Raw genomic sequence first — 21,682 nt, 5'->3', positions numbered from 1 at the left:
CATGTTGATTTCAGATCAGATTCCAGCATCTTCAGTAATTTGCTCCTATCTTGATCTCTTGTCGATCTTTGTTTTATTATGCTAATATTTGAATGCCTTCCTCAGGGTAGCTTTCCTAACACTGGAGCTAGAATAATGTTGTTCACTGGAGGACCACCTACCCAGGGCCCCGGCATGGTAGTGGGGGATGAGCTTAAGTCGCCCATTCGCTCATGGCATGATATAGAAAAGGATAATGCACGATTCCTAAAGAAAGCGACCAAGGTTGGTCTATTTTATTTTTGATATTTTAGAATGTTATAGTTGCATGGAATGTCACTAATTATTTAATAGTTATTGGCATACAAGCTAAGAGATTTACAGAGTGAACTTTTTTCATTCTTTCATGGAATACAGCCATCACTGACAAGGTCAGCATTTGTTCTTCATCCCAAATTGCCCTTGAACTGTGAGTGGCTTGCTTGGCCATTTCAGAGGGCCAAGTAAACTTGTATATAGACCAGACTGGATAAATGTACCAGATTGCTTCTGTAATGGAAATCAAAGGACCAGATGGATTTTAACCAAAATTTATATTAGTTCCATGATACCATTATTGAGAGGTGCTTTCCTGATGAAAGGCTTTTGCCAAAAACATTGATTTTCCTGCTTCTCGGATATTGCCTGACCAGCTGTGCTTTTCCAACACCACACTCTCAATCCAGCTTTCCTGTAATAGTCTAAATTTATTAGTTAATTTTAAGTCCTGCCATTTAATAACTGGTGAGATTTTAACCCATAACTTTAAAGCCTTGCTCTGGTCATCTGGATTACTAGTCCAGTAACATTACCACTACCTCTTCCCAGTTTTGTTTTTTTTTGTCAATGATTTACATTTTTATCCTTTTGCGAGTAAAACTTGTTTCTCCCTATGTCTATCAAATCCTCTTTGATTTGATTAATACTTTCTTGCATATTAAAATTTAAACCGGCCCACTCATTACAATTTACCCAATTCCATCTGGGATGGACATCAAAACAAATTCAATTGTACTTCCATTAAGTTACCAGTGGATTTTCTTTTACAGCAATGAATGATTACTGTTATATAATTCATTGGTGAGATAGAAAATTTGTAGTTGAGAAGTTTTTTGATTTTTAAATTCATTTTATGGAATGAAATTGTGATAGTTAATCACTATTGCACTCTTGATTCATTGATTAGCATTGGCTCAGCTAGTACAATGCTATTGACTCAACTTTTCATGTCAAACTTCAGTACTTGACCATATAATCTGAATTGACAACTCCGCACGATGCTGAGTGACCACAGCACTGTAAGAGATGCCATCTTTTGGATGAGTCATTAAATCAAGACATTTCTGGCTGCTTAAAAATGTACATACAAATCTAGAGTCACTAGTTTTATCGTAGCAAGTTTTGATTTCCTGACCAAAATTACTTCCTACAAACAACAACCACTAAAATTAGATTATTTAATCATCCATAGAATAATCCATACAATCCCCGCAGGCCATTTGGCCCAACAAGTCTACACCAACCCTCCAAAGGGCATCCCACCCAAACCCATTCCCTTACCCTATCCCTGTAACTCTGCATTTCCCATGGCTAACACACCTAACCTACACATCCCTGAACACTATGGGTAATTTAGCATGACCAATCCACCTAACCTGCACAACTTTGGACTGTGGGATGAAACCAGAGCACCCGGTAGAAACCCATGAAGACATGGATAGAACATGTAAACTCCACACAGTCACCTGAGGGTGGAATCAAACCCAGGTCCCTGCTGCCGTGAGGCAGCAGTGCTAACCACTAAGCTACTCTGTAGTCATTCATTTTGTTTTTGAATCTTCACAAATTGGCTGTTGTGTTTACCAATGTAACAATTATTGCACTTTAAACGCTCTCAAATATCCTAAAATGTGATAAGAGTAACGTACTTGCCCCCTCCTTCATTCTTTAGTTTGATCCTTCTTTAGAAGACCACTTGCTCTCGCTTCCGCAAACTCTCGGCATCACTAAAGCTGTAATCATGATTTTGATCTCCACACTTGACTGCTCCTGTGCTGGCTTTGTTGTTAGGATTGTTCTCTTTCAGTTATGTTTTGTAATTTTCATTTGTTTTTCTCTTCAGCACTATGACGCTCTAGCAAACCGTGCAGCAGTAAATGGACATTGCATTGACATCTATGCTTGTGCCCTGGATCAGACTGGTCTTTTGGAATTAAAGTGTTGCTGCAACTTGTCTGGGCAAGTGTTTACCAATGGATTAGATTAGAATCCCTACAGTATGGAAACAGGCCCTTTGGCCCTCCGAAGAGTAACCCACCCAGACCCATTCCCCTACCCTACCCTACCCTATATTTACGCCTGACTAACTCACCTAAATGGGCAATTCACCTGACCTGCACTTGTTTGGATTGTGGGAGGAAACCGGAGCACCCGGAGAAAATTTAAGTAGACATGGGGAGGATGTCGCCCGACAGTCGCCTGAGGCGGGAATCAAACCCAAATCGTTGGTGCTGTGAGGCAGCAGTGCTAACCACTCAGCCACCGTGCTGCTCTACATAAAACATTGAGATCTAGTTATTGTGTAACTTAAACCATAAGCAATAGATTTATAGTTCTCTCAACCTGATGAGTTGAATCTTTTTTTTTCTCTTGTTTTGAGAGAACAGTAAGGGTTCCTGATGAAGCAAAGTTCCATGAGTCTCCATCAAAATAACCAAACACTTAGTTGATATGAATATTCAGAAAGTGATTGGATGAAATTTTCTCCATCATTAGTATGTCACATTTAAAGATGTTAATGTTTAAAATGATTTTTGTTTAAAATGATTTCCTCATCAAAATATTGAATATTGAATATTGAAAAAAAAATACACTGGCTAATTTTGCACAATTAAGGACCATCAAGGGAGTAGGAAGGATTACAACAAGAACAAGCTAAATAAAACCCCCTCAGAAAGAGTTTCCACTTGGTTGCATTTAAGAAGTCAAGGTCGAAATGCACTAGTTAATTTCCAAACCAGTGGCCCTTCTGAAGTAGAGGGACCATTTTTAAGCTTAGAAGCCTGGCTCAGCTGAGGCTCTTTCTCCGTGTCATGGCATTAGCAACTGTCTATTGACTCTCTAACCAATTTGGTGGGTGAGCAGGATGTTACAACAAAACTATTCCATGGTTCATAAAAGCACAGAAGGAAATATCCATTTGTGTCTTTAAGAGGAAATTAAGGAAACTTTCTCTTAAGAGCAGAAGCTTAAAATCTCAAAAAGCAAGCTTGAAAACTGTGAATATTTTGGAAACCAGACAACAAAGGAAAAATTAAAGCAACAATAAATAGAGTCAGAAATGAAGAAACTGAGCTCTTGCAGATATATTAAAAGGGTAGAAATACATGGTCATGTCTTTGAGGCAGAGACAGGAGACAAGAAGCATAATAAACTCAAAGTCTGGCTCTGCAGTGAATAACTGCTCTCCTGTATAGTAGGATGACTGGTTGAGATGCTGTTGTTTCTTTTTATTACCTATTTTCCTAATCAAACTATTCAGAGAGATTATTACATACCTTTGGAGCAGGTGAGAATTAAATCCCGGCCTCTTGGTCCAGGGTTAGGGACACTACCATGGTGCCACAACTGGACCCCCAAACTCGACTCTGCTGGGACCTGAACCCACAACCTTTAATGACCAACCCGAGCAAGCTTTAGAAATCCAATGCATTCTCCAGAGATTTTCATAAAGATTTGATTACTGTCTTCCATCTGAAGCTCATTCTCAGCCTTGTAATGGAAGTAATAGACATATTTCTTGTTGAAAAATATTTGAAGTATATATTGGTGAATGTCACAAAGTGTACATTAAATAACTTTACAATCTGTGTCCGTTTCTGTCAACCCAGCGGTTACATTGTGATGGGGGACTCCTTCAACACTTCCCTCTTCAAGCAAACATTTCAAAGGGTTTTCAGCAAAGGTCTTCAGGGGGATTTCAGGATGGCTTTTGGTGCCACGTTAGAGCTTAAGGTGAGAGGGTGCTTTCAATTCCCATGTTATGTTTTTAACTTCTGAATTAACTTATCAAACTTGATGAGGATATCACTAACACTGTTTGTATTACTATCAGGCATTTGGAATGCCTGCTTGTTTTTCTTTCTTCCTTTCACTTGCTTTCATGATTTACTTTTATCCCGACCAAGTTTTTATTTCTGGTGGAGGTAGACATCACTCATCTCACATAGTGAAAATGAAAGTATTTAATATCATACTGTGATGTTGTTCTGCACCATTATTGATGGCACAAAAGCAACAACAAGCATCCTGAATCACTGTTCCAAGTATTGGGGCACTATCTGTTTGAACCTGACATAATTTTTGAAGTGGAGAAAGTGAGGTCTGCAGATGCTGGAGATCAAAGTTGAAACTTTATTGCTGGAACAGCCCAGCAGGTCAGGCAGCATCCAGGGAACAGGAGATTCGACGTTTCGGGCACAGGCCCTTCTTCAGGAACAGGCCTTTCTTCAAAATAATTTTTGAAGTCTTGTAACAACTAGTTTACGTGATAATGCTGACTGTGCTTATCATTAATATCATTATACCTCCCCAGCCTTCACTATGACTGTGTTTGTGTCATGTTTGTAATGATTTATCTTTGTGAGCATTAAGTGTGGTGAAAAATGGCTTCACCTGGCAGGTGTGATTTTTAAGTTAGGGATCTTAATTTTTTAATACAAGTCATCAATGTAATTTGTGGTCATTACATCAGTTGCTAACATGTAAGTGCTCAAAGCAGAATTAAAAATGATCTCTGTGAAATGCAGTGTGTCAGAAATTATCATAAGACTGTAATTTCATCTTGGGTTAGAATGTAGTATAAGCATTTGCAATTTTAATCTTCTATTATAACATGACAAAATGACACTGAATTTTTTTTTTTCAACATCTACTATTTGATTCAAAAAATGTACACTAGCAGAATCGTAGAAATGTGACATCTCATCTCAGAATTGGAAGAGAATAAATTCAAACCAGCTTTCCTTCTAAATTTTTATTTTTTATTCATTCATGTGATGAGGGTGTTACTGGACAACCCAGCATTTATTGCCCATCCCTAATGGCCTAGCGAGCAGTTAAAAGTCAACATTGCTATGGGTCTGGAGTCACATGTAGGCCAGACCTGATAAGGGTGGCAGATTCCTTCCCTAAAGGACATTTGTAAACCAGATGGGTTTTTCCAACAATTGACAATGTATTCACGATCATTGAAGTTAGATTCTTACTTCCAGATTTTGGAGTTCAAATTACATCATCTACCATGGTGGGATTCAAACCTGAATCCCCAGAACATTCCCTGCATCTCTGAATTAACAGTGTAGTGATAATACCATTCGGCCATTGCTGTGTAGTAACCTCTGTGAGAATCTATTGCAGCATCTGTTGCCATGACCAGGTTTGGTTTACAATATAGTTTGCTTATGCCTAAGCTGTATGGTATTTCATTTAGACAGAGTAGATATTGCAGATGTTGGAGATTAGAGTCAAGATTAGAGTGGTGCTGAAAAAGCACAGCAGGTCAGACAGCATCCGAGGAGCAGGAAAATCTACATTTCAATAGACAATAGGTGCAGGAGTAGGCCATTTGCTGAAAAAGCACAGCAGGTCAGACAGCATCCGAGGAGCAGGAAAATCAACATTTCGGGCAAAAGCCCTTCATCAGGAAATTTTCCTGATTCTCAGATGCTACCTGACCTGCTGTGCTTTTCCAGCACCACTCTAATCTTGGCACTTGATTTAGTTTGTCTTTGTTACTGATTTTTGTTTTTAATAATAAGACACTAATCAAGTAATTTAGCTGTTACAGATTTGAATCAACAAGCCTACAGATGAATTTAGATCCATTGTCATTTTTGAAAATTTATAGATTGTTCCATTCAGAGAGAAATTAAACTACAATCGGTTCTGCTGTAACGCAGTAGTTCTGTTCTCATGCAACCCTGTATTATAAGAGAATGTTAGAATAGCTGCACCATTTAAACCAATGGGGCTAGAATTCCATTAGAAGCAATACACACTTTAAAGATTTGCATCTTGAAAACAGTGACCCAATTCGTTAAGCATGCTATAGTGAATTTGTATTAATGAAACATGCGTTATGGCAGAACAACCTGTATATAGTTTTTTTATTATTCATTCACTGGCTGGTCAGAACTTATTACCTGTTCCTAGTTGTCCTTGAGAGGTGATGGTGGGCTGCCTTCTTGAATCACTGCACTTTGTGTTTGTGTAGACCCACAATGCCATTAGGAAGGGAATTCCAGGATTTTGACCCAGTGGCAGTGAAGTCTTGCTAATATATTTCCAAGTCAGGATGGTGAGTGGCTTGGAGAGGAACTTACAGGTGGTGTTCCTATGCAACTAATGCCCTTATCCTTCCAGATGGAAATAGTCGTGCGTTTGGAAGGTGCTGGGGATCTTTGGTGAATTTCTGCAGTGCATTTTGTAGATAGTACACACTACTGCAACTGAGCAAGAGTGTTGTGGGGTGAATATTTGTGGATGTTGAGTCAAACAAGCGGGCTACTTTGTCCGAGATGGTGTTAGACTTCTTGAGTGTTGTTGGGCTGCACCAATCCAGGGGGTATTCATCACACTCCTGACTTGTGCCTTGTAGGTGGTGGACAGGCTTTGGAGAGTCAAGAGGCTAGTATTCCTAGCCTTTGACTTGGCTCTTGTAGCCACTGTGTTAATCTGGCAAGTCCAGTGTCTGATCAATGGTAACCCCAAAGATGTTGATAATGGGGGATTCAGTGATGATAATACCACTTGAAGGCCAAGCAATAGTGGTTAGATTGTCTGTCACTTATTGGAGATGGTCATTGCATGGCATTTATGGGATGCAAATGTTACTCCCAATTGTTTACCTAAGCCTGGATGTTGTGCAGATCTTATTGTATTTAAATATGCTTCAGTATCCAGGAGTCACAAATGGTGCTGAACATCAACAAACATCCCCACTTCTGACCTTTATGATGGAAGGTTATTGAAGCAGCTGAAATTGGTTGGGCCTAGGACTCTAGCCTGAGCATCTCCTGCAAAGATGTCCTGAAGCTGAAATGACTGACCTCCTACAATCACAATCATCTTCATATGTGCCAGGTATGACTCAACCAGTGGAGAGTTTGCCCCCTGAAAACCATTGATTTCAGTTTTGTTAGGGCACCTTGATGCCACATGCCTTGAATGTGGCCTTGATGTCAGGGGCTCTTACTCTCACCTCATCTCTGAAATTCAGCTCTTTTGTCCATGTTTGAACGAAGACTGTAATGAGGTCAGGGGTTGAGTGGCCCTGGAGGAACCCAAAGTGGCTGTCAGTGAACAGGTGCTGCTTGGCAGCACTGTTGATGGCACCTCCATAACTTTGGTAATTAAGCTTATGCTGATGGGTGGCAAATGGGTTGGATTTGTCCAGGGCAATTTTCAAATATTGTCTGATAGATGACCGTTTATAGCTGTATTGGAAGAGCTTCACTAGGGCAGTGTCAAATTCTGGAGCACTAGTCTTCGGTACTATCTCCAGAATGTTGTCAGGGCCCATAGCCTCCAACTGTTTCTTGATATCACTTAGAGTGAATCAAACTGGCTGAAGGCTAATTTCTGGAGGAGGCTGCAATAGATCTTCAGGTGAAGATTGCTGTGACTGCTTCAGCATTGTCTTTTGCATTAATATTTTGAGCTCTTCCATCATTGAGGAGGGGGATATTTATGGAGCTGCCTCCTCCAGTGAGGTTTTGATTGTCCACTATCATTCATGACTGGATGAAGTAGGATTGCAGAGCTTAATTCTGATCCTTTGGTTGTGGGATTGCTTAGCTTTGTTCATCACTTGCTGCTTATGCTGTTTTGGCATGCAAGTAGTCCTGTTTTGTGACTTCACCAGCTTGACACCTCATTTTTAGGTATGCCTGGTCCTGCTCCAAGTCAGCCCTTCTGCGCTCTCCATTGAACCAGGATTGATTCCCCTGGCTTGATGATAATGGTTGAGTGGGAGACATGGTGAGCTGGAGGTTGTAGATATTGCAAGAGTACGATCCAGTCTCGAGTTGCTAGATGTATTTGAAGTCTGTCCTGTTTAGCTTCATGGTAGTGCTGCACAACATTATGGAGATTATTCTCAATGTGAAGGTGGGACTTCATCTCCAGAGACACTGTACAGTGGTCACTGTTACTGATACAGTCATGGGAAGATGCATCTGCAGCTGGCAGATTGGTAAGGATGAAGTTGAATATGTTTTTTCATCTTATTGGTTCCCTCACCACCTGCTGCAGACCCAGTCTAGCAGCTATGTCCTTTAGGACCTGACCAGCTTGTCCAGTAGTGCTGCTGCTAAGCTACTCTTGATGGTGGATATTGAAATCTCCCACCCAGAGTATATTTTGCATCTTTTGCACCCTCTGTTTTCAAGTTTTGTTCAACATGGAGGGGATTCATCAGCCGAGGGGAGGTGGTACATGGTAATCAGCAGGTTTCCTTGTTCATGTTTAACCTGAAGCCATAAGACTTCATGGGGTCCAAAGTCAATGTTGAGGACTCCCAGGGGTACTCCCTCCCAACTGTATAGTGCTAATGGGGTCTAGCTGAAGCTTTTCATCTTATACTTGTCACAACAAATGCACGAATTATAAATTTCAAATAAACATAACAATTTAGACTGCAGGAGAAGTGTGCTTGCTGTTTGGCAAATTGACTTTGATTAATTGAGGTGTTATGAGAGAGCACCAGGAACTAGGAATCTCTAAGATCCTGGGTAACCAAAAAAGCCCAATGGTTGTACACATTCTTGACATTTGTAGAAAAAGATGCTTGTATATGAATCTAGGTAATTTCTTGCAAATCTAAATATGAGATGTAACTAGCTTGACATCCCCTTAAGTTGGTTGTTGGTTGTAACTATTAGCCCATTGAGAATGGTCTGTAAATGCTGCCCAAACACGTAGAACAAAAATTTGGAAACATGGGCTGGTTGATTACGATCTGTATCCTATTACAAGCAACTGAATGAACGTGTTATTTCTAGCCACTGAGGAATAAGGACAATATGCCTGGCCTGGCATTGACATTGAAATTCATACATAATGTTGCTTAATGGTGTGGTAGGCAGAAGTTCTTTTTGGACCGATGGCAGCATCTTGTTACTGCATTGTATTTGTGTTTGCTCTTCACAAATTTATGAGAGGAGATTATGTAATTTCATTACACTGACACAAATCTATCAATACTTTATTTCAGACGACTAGAGAACTGAAGATTGCTGGTGCAATTGGGACCTGTGTGTCTCTGAATTCCAAAGGGCCTTCTGTGTCTGAGAATGTAAGTTTGAGTTTATTCTTTGTAGACATTCCATACCTAACTTTCTGGCATTTTTAGGCTCCAATGGGGCTATTATTTTGTTTTCAAATGACCAACTTTATTCACTTCCACTTTGCATTCAATCAGCAAGATTTTTAATTTATCTGTGGACTTAAAGAAGTCCACATTATTTGAACATCAAATAATGGCAATCGGTAACAGAGCTTGATAATTGGAAATGTCTTAACTTGCGTATTAATCCAAGTATCAAGAAAAAAGTAACATCAGTTTTAAGATTCTCTGAAGACTGTGTAAAGGCAGGTTAAAATTATAAGCACTTTATATTTTTAAAAATTTTCTAATCAAAAAAATTTGCTGTACTTAATAACTCAAACTATTTGAAAGAATTGACATGTTGCAGCAGATTTGATATCTGCTCCGTTCTTAAATACATTTGTAGTAGAGATGGACAATTCAAGCAGACATGCATTTGATTAAATTTCTTCTGTTCTTTTAGGAGCTGGGTGTAGGTGGCACATGCCAATGGAAAGTTTGCAGTTTGGATCCTTGCACTACACTGGGCATCTACTTTGAAGTGGTAAATCAAGTGAGTCTTTCTTTCTTCCGCATACAGAAATCTTGGTAGGAACTCCTGCCTCTCTCAAGTCTTGCTGAAGTCTCATTAAAACCTACTGTTAATCTGAAAAGACTGAGAATCCAGGGTAAAAGTCTGCTGTGCCAAGAAATTAGCTAAACAAAATAACACATTTTGCTGTTATTACAGAAGGAATGCTAAGAAAATATGGAGTAAAATGTCTCCTGCATCTCTGCTTAATCTAATCAAAATATTATGGTCAGTAAATAAGCTGGATAGAGAGAAACCATCTCATCTGGTGAAAAGTCTAGGAATAGAGGATGTGGTCTGAGAATAAGAACCTGATCTGTAGGAGTGAAATATAGAAAACATTGTGGTGAAAGTCTGTATCTCTCTCTCCCACAAATGACAGTTGATGCTAATTTAGAAGTTGATGGACTTTTTTTATGAACCAAAAGTATTAAAAGACACTGGTAAATTAGACCACTGATCAACTACTATAATGGTGGAATAGCTCAAGGTACTGCTGTTCCTGTATTTTTATACAGTGTTAATTTGGAAAAACAACACTTGAATTCATAGATCTAAATTGGTATCCTTATGAGTTAGAGATCACCTGGGGGTTACCATTGACCCACAAACTGACCAGGGACTATTCATATAAATACTGTGGCTAAAAGAGCAGATTAGACTCTTGGAATCAAACAATGACTAACTTGGCTCCTGGCTCCCCAAGGCTTCCCCACTTTCTAGAAGGCATATATCAGGAGTGTTTTGGCATACTCCTCAATTTCCTTACTGAGTGTGGTTTCATTAATTTTCAAAAAACTTGACACCTCCAGGACACAGCAGCTTGATTGAATGGAACCATATGCATAAGTATTCACTTCTTTCTCCATCAGCACACAGTAGCAGCAGTGTGTACTATCTATATGATGGACTGCAAAAATTCACCATGGCTCCTTAGACAGCACCTTTCAAACACATGACCATTGTCATCTAGAAGGGTAAGAGTAGCAGATACGTGGGGAGCACCACCACCTAAAAATTCCCCTCCAAGCCACTTTCTATCTTAGAATTATATTGTTATCTCTTCATTGTTGTTGGGTCAAAATCCTAGAGGTCCCTCTGTAATGTTGTGGATGTACCTATACTAACTGGACAGTATCAGTTCGAATAGTTGCTCACCTCCACCTTCTTGAGGGCAAGTAAGGATGAGCAATAAATGCTGGCCTAGCCAATGATGTAAATATCTCATGGAATGGAAAATATGTGCCAGAGAACTTGGTGCCCAGTTCATGACAGAAGACTTGCTGTTGTATTGTCATGCAAGAGTGGTAGGATAGGAACAGATTTTGCTGAACATCGAGATCTCCAAAGAGCTGTATTAAAAAAAAACTTTTGACAGGTCAGTAAATGTTATTTAGACCTGTTTACTTTGACTTGGACACATCTCTTATTTGGCAAGTGACCATGATCGTGTATGGTTCCCCTAGTTGTTCAGAATCTATATTTACTCTGAAGAAGTATGTACATGCTGACAGATGGGTGGTACATGTGGATTCTACAAAGTGGCAGAAGCGATGTACCTCTATAGTTATCATAAATTGATTTATCATCGTTCTTGAAAACTGATATTGTGAAAGTCAGGACACATTACCTGCCCTTCTCAGATTTTTTTGCAAAATGACCAAAGTTTGTGTGAAAGCCCATGACCATCAGCTTTATAGATCCTTGCAGGAAAGTTGTCCTGACTGCACACACTGTTGTTTTTCATCTCTTGAATCACCTTCTGTGGACTTCTGATTCAGAAGGTTGCTGGTAGTGCATGCCCCTTCCAATAGTCTCAGATAGCTGTGTTATCTTTGAGAAGGTTATTGTTGATGCCAGCTTGGTTCGGGAGGAGGAGAAGGAAAGACTAATTTGATTTTGATGCATGAATAGATAGACATGGTGGTTTGGAAGAAATTGCAACATAATGCAGAACAATGCAGCACTGGATTTCATTGGCCTTGTGCTTGCCACATTCTTGATAACACGTCATTTTCTGAGCTTTTTTAATAGCAAGTAGAAAGTATTATTTCGAAATAACGCAAACACTTTTAGCAGTCCAGGGTCTATGAATTCCTCCATTTGGTTACCTGAACTAATGTATACTTCTTTGCTTTGGTTCCTGATTGCAGTTCTATAAATAGTTTTTAGTTAGGACATTTCATTGGGTTAAAGGTGCTTTAATAATGCCTGATATTGTAGTGGATTATTCTTTGCTTGGTCTAATAGTAGCACTATGAATAGAGTAAGAGGATTTTCTGTCACACTTTGTTCGTCTTCATTATAATAAGATAGTATATCTGTTTCTGCCTGGTTTCAAACTGGGCACCTTGAGCGTGATAGGTAAATGTGATAACTACAGCAGAGAAACTTGGCGCAACCTTCAGCCAGAAGTGCCAAGAGGATGATCCATCTCTGCCTCCTCCACTGGTCTCCAGCATTACAGATTTACTCTGTATGATGTCAAGAAATAGTTGGAGTTACTGGATTCTGAAAAGGCTATGTGCCCTGACAATATCCCAGTAATAGTACTGAAGACTTGTGCTCTAGAGCTTAGCACTACGCTAACCAAGCTGTTTCAGTTGTGATATAGTACTGGCATCTACCTGACAAGTGGAAAATTGTCCAGGTATGTCCTGTACACAAGAGCAGGATAAATCCAACCTTTTCAATTATCACCCTATTAGTTTACTCTCATCATCAATAAGGTTATGGAAGGTGTCACCAACAGTGCTATCAAGCAGCACCTGCTTAGCAGCTCATCAATACTCAACTTGAATTCTGCCGAGGCCACTCGGCTCTTGACCTCATTGCAGCCTTGGTTTAAATATGGACAAAAGAGCTGAACTCCAGGGGTGCAGTGAGACTGCACTTAATTTCAAGGCTGCATTCAACATACATGACATCAAAAAGACCTAGCAAAACTGGAATCAGTAGAAATCAGGAGGCAAACTCTCCATGGGTTGGAATCTTACCTGACGCATAGGAAGATGGTTATGGTTTTTGGAGGTCAGTCATCTCAGCTCTGCAGGAGTTGCTCAAGATAGTATCCTAGGCCCAAACACCTTCAGCTGCTTCATCAACAATCTTTTCCCCTATTATAAAATCAGAAGTGGGATGTCCGCTGATGTTTGCATAATGTTCAGTACTATATGTGACTCATCCGATACTGAAGCAGTCCACATTCAAGTATCCAGGCTTAGGCTGAAGAGTAACACACAACATTCATACCACACAAATGCCATGTCTAATAAGAGACCATCTAGTCATTCCCCATGACATTCAATGGTGTTAGAATCACTCAATCTGCATTATCAACATCCTCTGAATTACCATTGATCAGAAATTCAAATAAATTTACCATATAAACACCCAATGGCTACAAGAGCGATCAGAGTCAAGTAACTCACCTCCTGACTCCCCAAAGCCTGTCTACCATCTATAAGTCACTGGTATGATGGAATATTTCTCACTTGGCTGGATGGGTGCAGCACCAAAGAAGCTCCAACATTCAAGGAAGCTTGACGGCATCAAGGACAAAGCAGCCTGCTTGATGGGCACTACATCTACGTCTACTCCACCCACCACTGACACTCCGTAGCATTATTGTTTACTATCTACAAAATGTCCTGCAGAATTTCACCAAAGAACCTTAAAGAGCACCTTCCAAACCCTCACCACTTCCATTTAGAAGGACAAGGGTGGTGGACACGTGGGAATACCACCACCTGCATGTTTCTCTCGAAGCTACTCAATATCCTGACTTAGAAATACTTCACCATTCCTTCACTGTTGCTGGATCAAAATCCTGGAATGCCCTCCAAAATGATATTGTGAGTCTGCCTACAGCACATGAGCTGCAGTGGTTCAGGAAGACCGCTCACCACCAGCATCTTGAGCAATTAGGGACAGGCAATAAATGCTGGCCAGCCAATGCTGCCCCAGTCCTACTAGTGAATTTTTATATCAAAAATTGTAGGTTAAATGTTCATGACAAGACTTGGAATACCTGTTTTGGGCTAACATCAGTGCTGCACTGTTGTAGATACCATCTTTTGGATGAGACTTTGAATTGAAATCCTTTGTAATTAGTGGCATAAAATTACTCCTGGTGAGATTTGACATACAGCATTAGATTTCAATGCCCTGGCTACCCTCACCGCAAAATTTATCTCATTTTGCTTTGTAGGACTTTAGATATTAAGTTGGGTTGCTGCACTTGGCTACATTACATACCAAAAAACAGCATTTCCTTTGTTATGAAGATGTGGGTATACCTTTAACAGAGTTAAAAACAGCAGAACTACTGGACCCAGCACCAAATGTACTCAAAAATGGTAACAATATAACACTGGGTCAAACAACCCGATGAGTTTGTTGCTTGGAGACAAAATCAAATTTGAATTCGGCCAATCAGTTTAAATTATACCCGAAACACATCAAACTCCAATAAAGATTGAATTGAGTACATTGACAATTTTAGACGCCAATGACAGAATGCGATGCTCTGGAGTATAAGACTGGGGAAAATTGAACAGTTGAGAGAAGAACTGCCATGGCCGCTTGAAAATAGCTCTCTCTTAAAAGTACCTTTTCGATCAGTAACCTGTGTCGCAGAAATTCCTAACAAGAAAAGAAGACATAGGAAGATCCGAAGACAAGAACCTACAGCTTGGATGCTGCCTGACCTGCTGCGCTTTTCCAGCAACACATTTTTCAGCAAGAACCTACAGCTGCCTGGTTTTGAGATAAGAAGTGTTGTTTTGTAAATTTTAATTGGGAGTTTTATCGGACTAGTATTATAGAAGGGAAACTAAAAGATAGGTTAGAGAAAGAAATTGTAAATAGTGGTTAGTTAATTATTCTCGGTTATATTTTAAGAAATAAAGTTGTTGATTTTTACTGTAAATAGTTCTTGGCCATTCGAACTTTACAGATTACTGGGAAAAATCTTTTCTGTGTTGCTGTTTAAATTAAGCAGGAGTTTTACCCCGTGTCATAACACCTTGTTTTTCTTTGTCACATTGTTGTCTGTTTTAACCTTGCACTCAGTCCTTCTGTCACTTCGTGCTATTCACCAGATCATAGACATTCCCTTTTTTGTTTCAGTCTGACTGATTTCACTGTGTTTATGGAAGGTGAGTAATGACAGCCAAACTTCTATAGGTAGTTGATGTAAATACACAAACTTTTAACTATATTCCCAAGGTTTTATCCTTTCAGATGCGAACATGTCCGAGGAAAACCAGTTTAGTGATATGGGTTGGAATGCTAGTGGTTTCATTCTTATCAGCAGTGCTTTAAAAAGTGTAGAATTAAGAATAGAAGCATATTCAAAATGTAAATGCAGCTTGTTTTGAATAGTTCATTTTATTACATGCATCAATACACTATTCTGACTGTTAAGCACATTGTTTTCTGATTTCTTTGGTACAAAATTTCTGATAAATTTCTGTTATGATTTTGCAGCATAACGCACCAATTCCTCAGGGTGGAAGAGGGGCTATTCAGTTTGTCACTCACTACCAGCATTCCAGTGGCCAAAGGCGCATCAGAGTCACTACAATCGCCAGAAAGTAAGTTTGTTGCAGATCTGCTAATGTGTATGTTGTGCAACCTATGTAGTCTCTAACTTACAAGCTTCAATTATGCTTTAAATTCACTAAACTTTGGCAATTTTTAAATTCAAGTGGCACTGAACTTTGTTAATTTTGTAATCTGACACTGTAATGATTTATTAAGATTGATAGTTAGCATATCAAGGCATTTCTGGCTTTTGGGATTTTCTGGATTTCTGAATAATGTCAGAATGCCTAATCACAAGTGAGTGAATGGGATGTAATCTAAATATGTACCTAAGACATATATTGGTGATTTTTAAAAAGATTTGTAGCTCTGGTTGATGACAAGTATACAAGTTAGCTTGCCAAGCTTGAAGGTTTGTTTTCAGATGTTTCATCACCATACTAGGTAACATCATCAGTGAGTATCTCCGGTGAAGCGCTGGTGGTATGTCCTGCCTCTCTGTTTATAGGTCTTGGTTTCTTAAGGTGGGTGATGTCATTTCTGGTTCTTTTTTCAAGGGAAGGTAGATAGGATCTAAATCGATGTGTTTATTGATGAAGTTCTGGTTAGAATGCCAGGCCTCTAAGAATTCTTGTGTGTGTTTTTGTTTCGCCTGTCCTAGGATGTGTGTGTTGTCCCAGTCGAAGTGGTGTCCTTCTTTGTCTGTAAGTATAGAAACTAGTGATAGTGGGTCATGTCTTTTGGTGGCCAGTTGGACCAAAAGTGTGGATTTGTTGGCCGAAGGGACTGTTTCCACACTGTAGGGACTCTGTGATTCTATGATACTCTTAAATGACAGAAAAATATTACTAGCAAGTGCCGAGTGGGCCCTGAATATTTCTTTGCCAACTTGACATAGGCAGAGTTTGGCATGAATAACTCAGTAACTGAGCACAAGAAAAACTGGAAAGGCCTGAAGTTGAGTCAGGAAGATGTATGCAAATTTTACTGAATTGCTGCTCCTGTTTACGACTGTACAAGCTTCTTATCTCAGGTTAGCAACTCTGACTCACAGAAATACAAAAGGTATTGGATGAAAACGTGGCAACAGAGGTTGATTTAATTGGGACAAAAGCTGATTATTATACAATAATGTGTAGGAGTGGGGGGTAGTTGGGTGACAAAAGGATTAATTAATGTATGTGCAATACAATGCTGTCCATCCTTTTAAAAAAACTCCTGAAACATCGTCAAATATTCTTCGTTATGTTCGAGCAATATTAGAGTAAAATGTATGTTTTCAATAAGTAGGAGGCAGGGCAGGTACACTTTAAATTCTTTTCTCATCTCTTGGAGAGCCAGTGTTCAAATTTCAGAAAGTTGAGGTTGTCATAACTGTAAATATAAATTTCGTTTTAAAAAAATCCAAAGTAATAACTTGATGATTTAAATGAGCAACTAATCATTCTGACCATTGAAATGTCCCAAGCAGCAGAACTTAATTATCACACCTTTGTTTGCCATGTCAGCTAAGACAGGGGAGAAAATAGAATAGGCCAAGTTCTGATCTTAGGAAAATGGGTGACACTGCAGTCGAGGTAAGGAGTTTGATTGAACTAACACTGATTATGTATCACCTCTAGTGGTGCACACACTCTGAGCTGGTGTCAGTGAAATTCATGAATGCGGGATTGGCTTAGTCTTTGTCTTGCATCCGTCTGTCTCTGTCCCCTGTGCTCTCTCCACCCATCGCTCCTTTGTTTGTCTGTCTGTCTCTCTGCCTTCTCCTTTCCAAGTATGTTGCTCTCAATCCCCTCTCCCATTTTCCCACTCTGTTGCGCTGCTGCACGATTTCTTACAGATTTACAGATTACTTACAGATTACTTATAGTGTGGAAACAGGCCCTTCGGCCCAACAAGTCCACACCGACCCGCCGAACCCATTCTCTCTTGCCCCTTTTCCCCTTCTGTCCTCCCTCTTCCCTGCCTCCCAACACCACTCTGTCACCCCGTTCTCTCTCTCCTACATGCTCTCCAGTTCTAATCCTACTTCATGCTCTTCCCTTTTTCCCCTCCCACGATCTTAGCTACCCTCTAAGATAAATTAATTTCCTTTAAAACAGATACCTCTTCCTCTTAAATTATGGTTTTAGTTTCTTCCACAAGCTGAAACGTCCTTCTAATATCCAATCATCTCAGGATTTTGTATGTTTCAATAAGATCCAGGACTGGGATCACTGTTTACCAATAAGGGGTTACCCATTTAAAACAGAGGGAAGGTGAAATATTTCCTGTTAAGGTTGTGCAAGTTAGGTGAATTGACAATGCTAAATTGCCTATAGTGTTCAGGGATGTGTAGGTTGGGTGCATTAGTCAGGGGTAAGTATAGGAGAAAAGGGTATGGAATGAGTTTGGGTGGGTTACTCTTTGGAGGGTTTGTGTGGACCTGATGGGCCGAAGGGCCTATTTCCTCACTGTAGGGATTCTCTGTTCCATGTTGGGAAACTTCTGAACTTTGGAATTTTAGATAATAGGCATATACTGTTTTTGCATGAGTTAAAGCCATCATTCCAGGAAGGAGTCAAGTGAAGCTTTTCTGAACTTTTCTAAGATGTGTTTCTTTCGAATAAGGCCACCAAAACAGTGCACTGTACTGTTTTCACCAAAGCCCTGACTACCAAAGCCCTGCTCTTATATTCTTATATGGCAAAATAACAATCAGTACATTAATTATGGATAACTTTAACTTTCTCATAGCTCGGAAAAGTCAGATTAGCAGAGGCAGCCACAAGGAAGAATTCATAGTGTATTTGGGACAGTTTGCTAGAACAATATGTTGTAGTTCCAATGATGTCAGAATAAAGGATCCCTAGAAATCAGTGACCATTACATGAAAGAATTTAATATTCACTTTGAGGGGAAGTAACATGGGTCAGAAACAACTGTGCTAAATTTATAACAACGGTAATTACAAAGGATTGAGTGCAGAGCTAGCTGGAGTAGACTGGGAAAGATGGTTGAGGAACAATGGCAGACATTTAAGAAAATAGCTTATCACTCATAACAAACCTATATCCCAGAAAGAAGAAATCTCGGAAGGGGATAACGGTATAAGTGCTAAATCGTAGTTAATGAGGAAGGCTAAGGATATCATTAAATTGAAAGAAAAACATATAATGAGGCAATTGAGATGGACAGCAAAAGCTTCCTTTTAAATATATAAAAAGGAAGAGAGGAGTCAAAGTTTACATAGGCCCCTTTGAAAGCAAGGCTTGGGAGGTCATAATGAGAATGAGGAAATGACAAAGGAGTTGAATAAATACTTTACATACATCTTCAAAAAATACTAAATAATAAAGAGCCAAAAGGAGAGGAAATAATTCAATAATTATCACTAGAAGGGGAAAAAGAAGTTCTAAGGGAAGGAGGCGAAAATAGAGGATAACTATAGGCCAGTTAGCTTAATGACTGTTACTGTGAATTGTTCAAGTCTGTGTTAAGGAAAATGCTAAAATGGAGCTAAGGAAAGTGAAGATCCACTGGAGAGAATTTATGCATGGAGTAGGAGGAAATGGGAGGGGTTCTTAATGAGCACTGTACATCATTATTTCCAAAGGAGTAGATTATAGTGGATGGTGAGTTTTTGAGAGCAATATATTGTTATTCTGGAGCATGTCAATATATTGGGGAAAAAAAAGGAGGAAGTATTGTGTGATTTGAAAAAGGACTAAGATAGACAAATCCCCAGGACCTGATAGGACCTATCCCAGAATACTGAGGGAGGCAGATGAGGAAATTGCTGGAGCCTCGTATGAAATCTTCGCATCCTGTTTAATCACAGGAGAGGTCCCAAAGACTGTAGAATATGCAATGTTCCTTTTGTTTAAGAAGGGCAACAGAGATAATCTAGGAAATTACAAGCCTGTCAACCTTGCATCAGTGGTAGGGAAATTATTGGAGATGGTTCTTAGGGTTAAATTTAATCACATTTGGAACAGTATGGGCTTATTAGCAGTAGGCAACATTGGTTTGGGCGGGGAATGTTGTGTCTCTCAAACCTGATTGAGTTTTTCAGGTGACAAAGATGATTGGGGCAGGGCAGTAGATGTTGTCTAAATGGACTTTAGCAAGGCCTTTGACAAGGTCCTTCATGGCAGGCTGATACAAAAGGTGAAGTCACACAAGGTCAGCGGTAAGCTGATAAGATAGATACAGAACTGGCTTAGTTACGGAAGGCAGAGTTATGATGGAAGGGTTTTTTTTTCTGACTAAAGATCTGTCACCAGTGGTGTTCCACAGGGATCTGTTTGTACTGTATAAATGATTTGGAGGAGACTATAAGTGGTCTAATTACTAAGTTTGTAGATGACACAAAGCTTGGGGAAGCAGCAGATAGTGATGAGGATTGCCAAAGGGTACAGCAGGATATAGATAGGCTGAAGACTTTGGAGGAGAAATGGCAGATGGAGGTTTGTCCGGACAAATGTGAGATGATGTGTTTTAGAAGATCTAATGTAGGAGGGAAGTATATAGTAAATGGTAGAACCCTTATTAGCATCAATGTGTATAGGGATCTAGACATGCAAGTTCACAGTTCCCTAAAAGTGGCAACACAAGTAGAAAAGATTGTCAAGAAAGTATATAGCATGCTTGCCTTCATTGGTCAGAGCATAAAGGTTAACAAGTCACGTTGAAGTTGTATAGAATTTTATTTAGGTCACATTTGGAATATTGTGTACAGTTCTCGTCGCAACACTATCAGAAGCTTGTGGAGGCTTTTGAGAGGGTACAGAAACAATTTACCAGGATGTTGGCTACTTTGCAGGTATTAGCTACTAGGACATATTGGACAAACTTGATTGGTTTTCACTTGAAAGCTGAAGGATGAGGGGAAACCTGATAGAAGTTTACAAAATTAAGAGGCATTGATAGAATGGATAATGAGAGTCTTTTTCCAAGTGTCAAAATGTCAATTACTAGGGGCCATAGGTTTAAGAAAAAAGGGGTATCTTTAAAGGAAATGTAAGAGGCAAATATTTTAAACAGAGGATGGTAAAGGATTAAGGAGAATCCAAAGGGATTTTATAAATACATTAAGGACAAGAGGATAACTAAGGATAGAATAAGGCCCCTCAAAGATCAGCAAGGCAGCATATGTGTGGAGCTGCAGGAGATGGGAGAGATACTAAATGCATCAGTGTTTACTGTGGAGAAGGACATGGAAGATATAGAATGTGGGGAAATAGATGGCGACATCCTGAAAAATGTCCATATGACAGAGGAGGAGGTGCTGGATGTCTTGAAATGCATAAAAGTGGATACATCCCCAGGACCTCATCAGGTGTACCCTAGAACTCTGTGGGAAGCTAGGGAAGTAATTTCTGGGCCTCTTGCTGAGATATTTGTATCATTGATAGTCACAGGTAAGGTGCCGGAAAACTGGAGTTTGGCTAACGTGGTGCCACTATTTGAAGAAGGGTGGTCAGGAAAAGTAGGAACTATAGACCAGTGAGCCTAACATCGGTGATGGGCAAGTTGTTGGAAGGAATCCTGAGTGACAGGATTTACATGTATTTGGAAAGGCAAGGACTGATCAGGGATAGTCAGCATAGCTTTGTGCATGGGAAATCATGTCTCACAAATTTGATTGAGATTTTTTGAAGAAGTAATGAAGAGGATTAATGAGGACATAGCTGTGATCTATATGGACTTCAGTAAGGTGTTCAGCAAGGTTTCTCGTGGGAAACTGATGAGCAAGGTTAGATCTCATGGAATACAGAGAGAACGTGCCATTTGGATACAGAACTGGCTCGAAGGTAGAAGACAGAGGGTGGTGGTGGTGGGTTGGTTTTCAGACTGGAGGCTTGTGACCAGTGGTGTTCCAAAAGGATTGATTCTGGGTCTACAGCTTTTCATCATTTATATAAATGATTTGGATGTGAACCTAGGAGGTATAGTTAGTAAGTTTGCAGATGAAACCAAAATTGGAGGTGTAGTGGACAGCAAAGAAGAGTACAACAAGATCTTATTAGATGGGCCACTGGGCTGAGGAGTAGCAGATGGAGTTTAATTTGATAAGTGTGAGGTGCTGTAAATCTTAGCAGGGCTTATATACCTTAATGGTAAGGTCCAGGGGAGTGTTGCTGAACAAAGAGACCTTTGAGTGCAGGTTCATAGTT

The 21,682-nt window shown here is 39.7% G+C and overlaps 1 protein-coding gene across 1 annotated transcript in view; it reads left to right on the top strand.

The window, feature by feature from the left end:
- The window catches only part of LOC122552902 (protein transport protein Sec23B), a 71,448-nt gene that overhangs the window by 29,169 nt on the left and 20,597 nt on the right, over positions 1-21,682 (top strand). Inside the window, exons 8-13 of the mRNA XM_043696093.1 lie at positions 106-264; positions 2,141-2,256; positions 3,909-4,032; positions 9,293-9,373; positions 9,870-9,959; positions 15,468-15,574. Coding sequence (XP_043552028.1) covers positions 106-264; positions 2,141-2,256; positions 3,909-4,032; positions 9,293-9,373; positions 9,870-9,959; positions 15,468-15,574 — 677 coding nt within the window. The remainder of the gene's footprint in view (positions 1-105; positions 265-2,140; positions 2,257-3,908; positions 4,033-9,292; positions 9,374-9,869; positions 9,960-15,467; positions 15,575-21,682) is intronic.

The sequence above is a fragment of the Chiloscyllium plagiosum genome, chromosome 9 (genome assembly GCF_004010195.1).
Source record: "Chiloscyllium plagiosum isolate BGI_BamShark_2017 chromosome 9, ASM401019v2, whole genome shotgun sequence".
NCBI lineage: Eukaryota > Metazoa > Chordata > Chondrichthyes > Orectolobiformes > Hemiscylliidae > Chiloscyllium > Chiloscyllium plagiosum.
This window is presented reverse-complemented; position numbering and strand designations above follow the sequence as displayed.